This window comes from Plectropomus leopardus, chromosome 10 (assembly GCF_026936395.1).
Source record: "Plectropomus leopardus strain MGB_pleo_1.0 chromosome 10, ASM2693639v1, whole genome shotgun sequence".
Classification (NCBI taxonomy): domain Eukaryota; kingdom Metazoa; phylum Chordata; class Actinopteri; order Perciformes; family Serranidae; genus Plectropomus; species Plectropomus leopardus.
Window position 1 is genome coordinate 8283246 of NC_142185.1, and position 10819 is coordinate 8294064.

General features: G+C 41.1%; 1 protein-coding gene across 2 annotated transcripts in view; it reads right to left on the reverse strand.

The window, feature by feature from the left end:
- tmeff2a (transmembrane protein with EGF-like and two follistatin-like domains 2a) overlaps nucleotides 1–10105 on the reverse strand; it is a 142086-nt gene extending 131981 nt beyond the window's left edge. Inside the window, exon 1 of one of the 2 annotated variants that reach the window (XM_088082989.1) lies at nucleotides 9307–10105. In XM_088082989.1, the coding sequence (XP_087939115.1) occupies nucleotides 9307–9496 (190 nt within the window). In that variant the 5' untranslated portion in view covers nucleotides 9497–10105. The remainder of the gene's footprint in view (nucleotides 1–9306) is intronic. The other variant, XM_042494882.2, reaches the window with a different exon arrangement.
- Nucleotides 10106–10819: the final 714 nt, after the last annotated feature.

Sequence of the window (10819 nt, forward strand, 5' to 3'; positions counted from 1 at the left end):
AGAGAATGTAACATCCACATCCGCACCATTTAACAAAGTAAAGCATTTACTGTTATTGTTCTGTCTCCCAACACCTGGGATACATTTCTGAGCTGAAAGTCACTTCTTACAACTACAGAGTGCCTGTCAGGGAAAGAATAAAAAATAGAGTGCCTGTGTAGCAAAGGAAAGGAAATCAGAGAAGTGACAGTAAATGTTGCAAAACACTTTTCTCTTTCCTGCCAACACTTGGGCATAGATCACAAAAAGTTGAAATCAATACTAAGCAACATCCTCTTGATAAGAGGTATCTTTTAACTTGAGCATTTTCAGTGTTCAAAGATATTATCACCAGCAGACATAAACTATAAATGCCAGTGTTTGGGAGCTCAGTCTATATGATGGAAATGAGTTCTAGAAGTATTGATTATCAAAAATGTCCTTGATGAGTTAATGAATCTATTCAATCATTTGGTATGATGGGAAATACTGTGGGACCATCAAAACTAGGGTTGGGTATTATTTGGGGGGTTTTCCGACAATAATGCTACAACTATACTTTTCAAACAATATAGATTCCTTAACATTGCCTGAACAGTGCATGAACAGAAACTTAAAACAAAAAACAAGACAAAAAACTGCTTTTTTTTATTTGTTCATTCTATGACAACATGTCAATTTACGCCTGCAAAATACAGTGTGTCTTTTCAAAATACACTTCCATTTTCACAGGATATGTGCAATTTCTGCTTGTTAGATGCAGTCTTTTTTTTTTCAAAATAAACGCACAATGTTGGGAAAAAAAATGGGTATTGACATTTATTTTCCTTTTGCAACAAAAGCCTGTGGTTAGGCTTAGAAAAATAACATAATAGTTTCCAGGTCAAAGTCCAGGGTTAGTTTGACCCATCCACCACCCACCAGCTCCTCATATTACTTTGTTGCCAACAGCGTTTCAAATTGACTGGTGTATCACACCTCTGCAAATGGTGCGTTTGTGCCACGTTGTCTGACGCCGAAATCACTGACCGACTGGGGGTATTTGATGAGTTCGGAATGAGAACAGGCTGATCACAACCCGTGCACGATGTAGTGACAAAACTTTACAGGTGTGCAATTGTTATCACAACCACGGCCAAATCTGAAGATAGGTGTGGTCCAAGTAAGTACACCAGTAGGGAGGTAGGAACTCGATAAGGCACTTTAGGCTCCCGGCTCACATTCATTGTCTGTTGGGGATTGCTGCAACACAGCTGGATGGGCTCTAGTTTTACTTTACTATGTATGATTTTTTTTAGATTATTTTTAGGGCTTTTTGCCTTTCTTGTAGAACAGCTGGTGAGTGACAGGAAACGGGGGTGGGTTGTTGGGAATGACATGCAGTAAAGGGCCTGGGTTGGAATCAAACCTGGGTCCTGTATGATTTCTTTTTGCTCTCAGCGCACCGATTACAATGAACCTACCACAAAATGTTAATGTATGCTGGTTGATCCAGGTTCAGGTGCACAGCCCAAGTTGCACTGTTTCAGAAGCCTGGAAAACTTACACTTCCTGCTCCTGCCCTGCCGTTCCAGGAGGAGATTACAGTGAGCTGAATAATTAACGAAAACAAGCTGGCAAACATCAAATATTGAAAAGGTAATGTTTATATGCTAACGATTAAGATGGCAAGCGAAGCACTTACTTGTCTAAAAGAGAGAGCTTGTCAGCCAAATGCATCTCCTCCTACCTACCTGGAATTTCACAACACTAAGAAGAACGAGGAGACCCCCCCCACACACACACACACACCCCACCCATTTTAAGCATTGTTCTGATCAATAATTAAGTAGGCTAAATTAATAATGAAGGCTGAACAACCACAGCGGTGAGACATCCTTTCTTGACCTCTCTCTTGCCAGGCCTTTTTTTCTATATCTTTGCAACAGGTTTTCAAATGTTTGTCACACACAAAGTTATTGTTCAGACCTAATTATGATTGTGTATTAAAAGGCACAACAACTTGAAGCACTCCAATCATAATCACAACAGGTACTTTAATCACAGCAAGTCTGAAAATAAGGCATTTTCAGTTAAACAGCTCCCCTAAACTCCCTCAATGCAGCCAGTTGCCAATTACTAACTTTTGATCCCTTTTTGATTAGACCTCCCTTTAAGTGCCTGGTGTTATTCAAGGTTTTCCGCTGCTGTTTTCTCTCTGAGGTGCAGACCTGCATGCATGAGGAGCACTTTTGACCTCCATGTTGACAAATCTTGGAAGCAGATGGCCAATTCTCTCCAGACTACTGGTAATTCACTCCACTTGATGGGATTTACAGTGGGCTTTGCATATTTTGCACTCATTCCTGTCACTTCAACTATCAAAGCATCACATGGCCTTTCAAGGTGAACAATAGCAAGGGGGTTCAGTCAAGAAGGGATTTGTGGCCTCTGCTCAGAAATTCTCCTACAGTTGTCAGGTATATCAGGGGCTAAATACAGTGCTGACATTTATACAGTACACCCATGACAATACTGCAATCTGTGACTGTTCTAACGCTGATAAAAACTGAACTGGACCGACTGAACTGGGTACTTAGGGAGGCATTCAGCAAGAGATGCGTATTAACATTCTCAGCCTCAACTTGTTTTTGATATGGATGAATAAAATGGCAAAAAGACATGAGCTGATTTTTGGCCAAAGTGTGTGAGTGCACCTATTAAAGATAACACAGACTTCGCTCATTTATCTAAAGTGATACAAGCCAAAAAATTACAGGCAAAATGCCACCAATGGTTTGACTGTGATAATTACACAGAATGTTGAATACACACTCAATTGTGCTGGGTGAACACAAAATCCTGTCCAAGTTGTTTGAAAACAGTTGGCTCTCCATGTTTATTTACATGTATAAAAACTTGATGGAGCACCATTTTTCCAAGTAGGTAAATTACCATCATAACCACAGCATTGCTTATTTATGATTATTTGGCTTGTTGGGTTAAAAAAGCTTGTGAGGCTGCACCAATCAATGTTTTTGTATCAAAAATACATTAAATGACTACGAGTATGTGAAAGGCTCGTAGTAAAGAAACCAAAGAGAAAACTGGTTCTGTGAAGAGTGTTTTAGCTTCTTTAGCTCTGATAAACACACTGACACATTATTCCGACTAATTAGTGAAAAAGGTGGAGCATTTAGTGACTGATGATACAAATGGTTCCCTCAGAAGTCGGTTGAGACCAAATCAGAGCTAAAAGGAGAGAAGTTGGACTTGCCAGATGCAATGTTTCATTGCATATCTTGTTTTGCTGCCCCCAAGTTGCTAAAAGTTGGGGTTTTACAGCAGCTGTGGAAAATATACCTGTATCGAAAGTTTAGTATTTTGAAGTAATTTCCAGCTGGTAATGTTAACCCAAGGTATGTCAGAATGAAAGGGGCTCTATATCCACATTCTGTGTTGTACTGACACTTACTAACCGCTCAACCTGTTCTCATTCCCAGGTCGACAAATATCAACGCTTTGCCACGTCCCTTGCAGGTTTAAATTACTGCAGTGGGGAAGAGGCAAAGTTCATAGGTTAGCTTAATGACCATCGTGCCACCATCTAAAAAGAAAAAACAGTGTCACATGTAGTCCAATATATTCACTTTTTTCTCAACTGAGCCAGGGAGCAAAAATAAAGATGGGAAAGGAGAATGATGCCGTGGTGAAGCCAGAAACATTAAGTGCAGCAGTGAATGATGCACACTTTGCTCAAGATGTACTAATATTTTGTAAAAATATCCACCTTGTTCAGATGTCTTTTCCTTGTTATGTTCACTTTGTTTTAAGTTTTTAATATACAGAGTGAACACAAATTTAAATGCAAATACTTAAATTGCTGATCCCCCGTGCCACCAGACTGAAGCCAACCACGCCAATAAGTCATCCCAGGAGTTGAGTCTGCTCAGGGTTTTGTTTTTTTCAGTGTGTATCACCGGGCCTTAAAAAAAATTGAGGCGAAACACGAGAGATAATATCATATGCCAATTTAATGCGATCTGTTACACAAGAAGCTGCCACCCCTTTCTTTGTTTGCTTTTGGCCATAAAAACATCACATATATAATATTAATGTTTGTAAGTGGTTAAGTGCAGTAAAAATGACTTTAAATTAACTGCACTAATGCACATTAACTCACACGTAGGATAAGTCAACCTTCAGGGCCTTCAGTCAGAGAGACTTTAATGGAAGAAATGTTTTCATTTTAGCCAAAATTATGATCTTTTTCCAAAAACGTCAGGGTTAACTGGCTTAAAGCCCTATAAGCAAACGTCCCCCAACAGCCATAAAACGTGAATTATTAACTAGACAATGTAACAAAAGTCTAACAATCAGCTCAATAATAACTGTCAAGGCTCACACAGTCACACAGTGTTAGCTTAAGCACTTCTACGTAGCATAGATTAGCATAATTGCTAGCGGAGTTTAGCTCAACAATTTGCATATATTATTTCTTACTCACCGCTGGTTTAAGTCACTGCATCTCCTGACAGAGGAGCACGGTTGAGTTTCAGCCTGCATGCACGTTTTTTTCAGCCTCGTGTTGTTTAAACAGAGCAGGTAATGTTGTTGTGATGCTAACAGAAGTTAGCAGTAAGATGTGCCTCCAGGCAGGTACGTCATCGTTAACCCCATAACGTCATTGTTTACGTGCAACATGTGCTCCGTCTGCTGACCCCTATTTTCTCCCAAATCCAAAATATTTCCACACCTCTGACTTCCCCACTGAAAAGCGTTATCTTCATCACCATTCTCCTTGATGGTTGCCATTATCTTCCTGCAGCTGTTTGACAGTGACAAAGAATTTCAAAATAAAAGCGCATCCTAAATATGATGGAATGTGTCGATTTTTAGGTTAAATTTTGCAACCATAGTCATAGTCTATGTTTGCAACTATCCAGTTGCATCTTTGACCTTTAAATTGATATATTGATCCAGATCGATGGATTGATACACTACTACAACAACGAGTAGCTCGAATTAAAACACAAATGGAGGCAGCATAACTTCATCCTCTGCTCGGGATGCCATTGCTCCACATAGCAAATACCTGTTTTTTTTGTTTGTTTTGTTTTGTTTTGTTTTGTCTTGTTTTGCTGTATTAACCCTTTGAAATCTGGGTAAAGTGGCTTGATTTCTTTCAAAAAAAAAAAACATGGGAAGAAGACAGTGAACAATGAAAGAGGAAATTATCCCAAAGTTAACAAGAAATTAGTTAAACATACAAGAAAATTACATGGAAATTAGTAAAATGAATAAATTAATAATTAATAGAAAAGAAAAATATAGTAAAAAATGAAATAATCTGGAAAACAAGCTCAAAATGTTAATAATTTCTACTTTCAAATATGTAATATAAAATTATAAATATAGTGTTTCCCTTGTTTTTTTTTTTCTTTTTCCCAGATGTTTTCCGTAGCTTTTTAAAAATAATTTTGGAAATCTCTAAATTTCTTACAATTTGTGGTACATTTCCTAGGAAATTGTGCATTGCCTTTTTTTTTTAAAAGAAATTGCACCAATTTGCCCAGGGTTCAGAGGTCTGAAAACAGCACAAGAAAGGCAACGTCACTCCAGGTTTCAAAGGGTTAATGCTCCAAATGTCTCATACAGAACATTTAATCTTTTTTCCCCTTGGGTAAGTTAGTTTTTGTCTAAAACTTTTACCTCTAAGTCTCTGAAATGTAGCATATTTGACTGCTTAAATGATGATGTAGCTGGAGGAATGAACACCATTTCCAGTTTACAAATAACTGGAACAAGTCAAGGCCTTTTTTCACACTCCTGACAGTGTTAAAAGCATAGGTGTTCCTGATAACATTAACAATAGCTCTGTTCTAGCCATCATTAGTATCCCAGTAAGCTAAGACTGTGTGACAGTGAGACAGCACACACAATACCTGAAATCAGAGCAGCTAAAATGCATTCAACCATCATTAATTTGATTATTAATGCCTGGGACATGTCAAGATGTCCTTAGTAAAAAGGGGCTAAAAGTTCCTCTCTGTAATTTACTTGTGGCCTATTGTTTAATTTAACAGGAAATAAATTAATCAAAGATGTAGGAAAATCTCATATTAACACTTCATTTTCTATAATATAACTCCACAGGGGTGACAAAAACATTTCACAGTTCAGTTGTTGATTTTAAGTCCTGTGTGTTTTACTTTGGCACTTCCTGAGAGTAGATCACTGGCTCCAATACCCAGACATAAGGCAAATATCATTAATTTGCGAATCGTATAGCATGAAAAGAAGTGGGAACAAATGTTCTTTTCTGTTGCAGTCTCAGCGGAATATGACTCAAATATTATAAAGTGTTTTCACAAATCCCGCCTGGTGCGGCTTTAGACATTACATGTATCGCAGTGACACACTGGGCTCACCACAGGCGTCTTCACACCAAGTCTATCTCTGCACTTGCAATAGAACAAAGAGTAACTCAGTGTCAAGATCATTTTGGGATCCTCTGTTCTGCCTCAGCGAAGCCTTCAATAGCAGTGGTTCATGGTCATCCACAGATGCAAACCAAACAGAATGACAACCTTGTCAAACTGCATCCTTTTTTCTCCTTCTGTTTTATTTTGGGGAACAGAATCTCATTTAGCACTCGCACAACGGGAGCACTGCTGAAACTGGAACCCTGTTCCCATTTTCATGACACTACTGCCCATAATTATCTGTGCCTTAGCACCGAGGTGTCACTGAACTCATCACCAAAGAGTTTTTCAGCCCTCCTCATTCTCCCCAGGCTGGTAACTGTCACACATTAGTGTTGTTGTTAAAGTGCACGATATGCAGGAAGGAGTGGATAATTAAGCCCTGTGCAATTAATGTGTTTTTTTATTATTATTGAAAGGGGTTTATCTTTTTCATGATGGACCACGTGTCACTAGTTCTGTCCTATTAATGATAATTGATGTGCATGCGTGCTAGTGTGTGTGTGTGTGTGCTTTGTTCTCAGTATATGCACTTAAGCCTCCTCAAGGCGTGTTGGATAAAAGCCTCGAAATGCATATGAGAGTGTGTCAGGAAGTGGGGAGGTAGGCAAGTGTGTATTTGGACAGGAAGCATAACATTATCGCTCATGATGAGCAAATCATCACCAACATCAACAGCAGCACAAAATGACTCTCCAGTTCAACACAATACATATAATTATAGGTGTAGATTTTAGGGGAGACGCAGGGGACAGGTCCCCTAGATATTCAATGCTTTTGTCCTGCCCACTAAAACATTAAAGTAGCAGAGGACTTTTATTTCAGCAGTCTGCCAGTGAATTATCTGCTGGTAACAAACTGCCGCTGAGGAAAAAACAACAAAATTCATGGAGAGCTCCGCCTGTTACACTGCATTTAGGGACCCGCAAAAACGTCCAAATGTAGAGATCACAAAGGGACACACAGGCATTGAAAAGACACAAAAAATAAAGCCCCCCCCCCCCTCCCCTCCCCCCCGGCCACTGCCGCCACAGATTATTGGAAGTAGTTATTTATTTGAATTCATTAACTTTTTAAACTTCAAATGTCAACATCTGTTCATCTCACTTATATATTATATATATAAATTATATATATATATATATATATATATATATATAGATTTATATAATTTATACATCAATTATATAAATCTAGTCAAGTACCGAAGTTTAATTTGTATTTGTAACGTTAATAATTCATACAATTAAAAAAGCAATACTTGGAGTCTGTGTATTGATACGATATTGCCATGCAAAAATATCGCTATACTAAGTTGTATCAGTTTCCTTCCATCATCATGTACAAATTGGTGCATACATATATATAAATTCACAAAAATGCAGGAAGTTCATGTCTGGCACTCAAAATACCTCTGCTTAATATTCATCCTCTTACTCCAAGTAAAAAACAAAATAAAATGAAACACAAAAACAAAAAAAAATATCTATTGCATATGGTAGGTATAGAGCCAGATCTTCCAGTGAAAAATCTGAAAAAAATACCCTCAATTACCAGAGTGAACCACCGCAAACTCACAAAACAGAAGTAATTCATCAACTGGCAGTCTGAGCACCTTCAGACTCTAAAGCTTTATCTTTAAAGAATTCAAAATGCTTAAAATGATGACAGCAACCTACCAAATGTTATAAATCACCATAATAAAAACATGTTTTTTCATTCGGTCTTATTTGATTAAATGATCCTAATTAGCCTGTTATGATAATCAAATTCATTTTTAAATACTTTCACATTCAAATGAGATCCACTGAGGTCTTACTGTGATGTTTCTCATATGTCATGGAGATGTGTCCCCTCTCTTTATAATAACATCCCAGTCTGCTGCAATTCATGCTGCAAACAGGCAGTCATGGCTCCATATTGATGCGCGGCTGTTATGAGCTATAATATCAATACCGCTTCTGCCCATGAGTGTGTGGAATCGGCTTGGAGCTATTTTAAGGGTTCAGACTTGGACAGGCGACAGGGGAAATATATGGCGGCACAGTCGGCTGATTTACAAAGGGAGGCGAGGCGCTGTGTGCTCTGCAGACCAGCTCCGCTCCTGTTTATCGCTTTGGGCACCGAGGAGAGGAAAAAACAAGTTTATAGCTCGGTGGCCTATAAAAGAAACGACTACATTTATATTTAAAGTAACACCTGATGAAACGACAGGGGATGCGGAATAAGCTAATCAAACCCGACTTGCAATTTAGTGCGACTGAGTCCAGAATTTGGAGAAGTGAAGCTCAAAACAGCTGTGATCAGTGTGGAACAGTTACGCAGCGACCGCATTAAGTATTTTTTGACTTAATGCGACTGTGTTCCTGAAAACTAACAGTGTTGTTATTGTCATCAATGTGGCGCACATCGCGATATTCTTTCCCCGATCACGCTCTGCTACATTTCTCCCTAAAATAAATCCTCGCAGCTGCTGTTTTCACTTTGTCTCAGATCGAAATCATCGATCTTCTCGCCTGCCAGGTGATTTTTCTGACATGATCGGCGGTGCATGCATCGCTGTCATGCTCCGAGACAAACTCAACGAAGCTAAATGCACATCAAGCGACCCACAAAAAACCCCCAAAAACTCTGCATCCTGTCATCACAGGGGCTTTGCAGTGTGCAGGATATCTGCAGCCTATATGTGCTCCACGGCACAAACACCAAAAACCCTGGATCATAATAAAGCCACAACAATAAGAATGAGCGCTTCTAAACTTTGATTCCTCTAATGCGTCCTGCTGCTTTATTTACTTGGCACACATGTAGATAACGCACAAACAGAGCCCGGGGCAACCCAGCGTCATGATAGGACTCTCACCGGAGCAGTTCCAGCCGGTCGGCGTCTGGCAGTCGCTGAGGGAGGACGGAAAGGCGCGCAGCTGCTCCACAGGTAAAGTGGCGAGAAAGGAGACGAGTGTGATCCTGAGCCAGCCTCCCGCCGTCCCGCTCCACTGGCGCAGCCGCCGGGGCTCCGCGAGCGGTGCCTGCGCCGCCACGGAGGGACCCATATCTCACTGGCCCCGACAGCACAGGCGAGGAGGTGGGGAAGTAGAGACGCAGACTCGCACCGACAACTCCAATCCCTGCAGGTTCAGCGGGGCGCCTAGACACCGACAGCAGACCATTTTCCGTGCGAGCCCGTGCGCCCCATGTAGCAGTAGTCCCCGTGTGTAGACTTGACCAAATGGGTTCCGCCCGATCCAGGGGGGTATAGGCTGTAGAGAGGTGGAGGAGGAGGAGAAGAAGAGAGGGGGGGAAACTGCCGAGGTGAGCGATGGAGGTGGGATGGAGTCGGGTGGAAAAGTTAGCCAGGCAGGCAGGAAGACTTGCGAGGAGGGGAGGATGCTCAAGGATGAGGAGAAGGGGGGTAAAGATGAGAAAGAAAAAAAGGGGGGTGATAGAAAAAAAAGGTAGGTAATAAAACTGTAAAACTGAGAGCCAGAGTATCCTACGGACAGGATTTGGAGACGACGGCAGTTGCGTGATAGTATCCAGCGGGTGAAACGGGCAGACCTCCTGCACGAGCGGAGCGGTCCTCACGTTTACTTTGTATGTGCGGTGCGTTCAGAGGCGCAGCGAGTTCTCTCTCTCTCTCTCTTTCTCTCTCTCTGCCTCTCTCCCTCTCTCTCTCACCAGCAGCTGGTTTCTACCGTGGTTATGATCACGTGGAGTATGATGCGATGAGGGAGAGAGGGAGGGGGGGTTGCTCCTCCATAATAATTGGAATATCTTACTGGTGGAGTAGGCAAAGGAGAGGGAGACAGAATGACAGAAAGAGGGGCAAAAAGAAAAGAAAAAGCAAAGAAAGCCAGAGTGCTCCAGGCTCAGTCCTATCAGTCGGTGATGTCTCCACCATGGGCAGTATAGGAGAAGATGCACTGCCTTTATAATTGGCCGGGAGCATTTAAAAATTCTGCAGGAATCAATTCGTCCAGCCTGGCCTTGGATAATTGCTCCGCTTTGAAACGACACTGACGCTATTCCTGGATCTCTGCCTCCAGGCGATCCGAGGAGACCTCAAGATTATTCAGTTTTTGGACATAACCCACTGCTGTCACGCAGGGCAGAGTATGCAGCGACTAACTGACACGCTTTCGGCCATGAAAGTCCAAGAAAAGTGTAGCATCTGCGCGTGCTAAAGAGGCAGAGTCCAGCATCAGGTTGAGAACACTCCTCTTTGAAGCACGGAAATTAGAAGCCATGCGCAAGGAAAAGTCCACAGCAAACAAAGGGGTTGCTGTTAAGACCTGTCACGACCATACAGACACTTGACCTCATGATGCTGAGGAAGCAAAGCTGCAGCTGCCTGTAAACAAATAAAGCTTTTATTG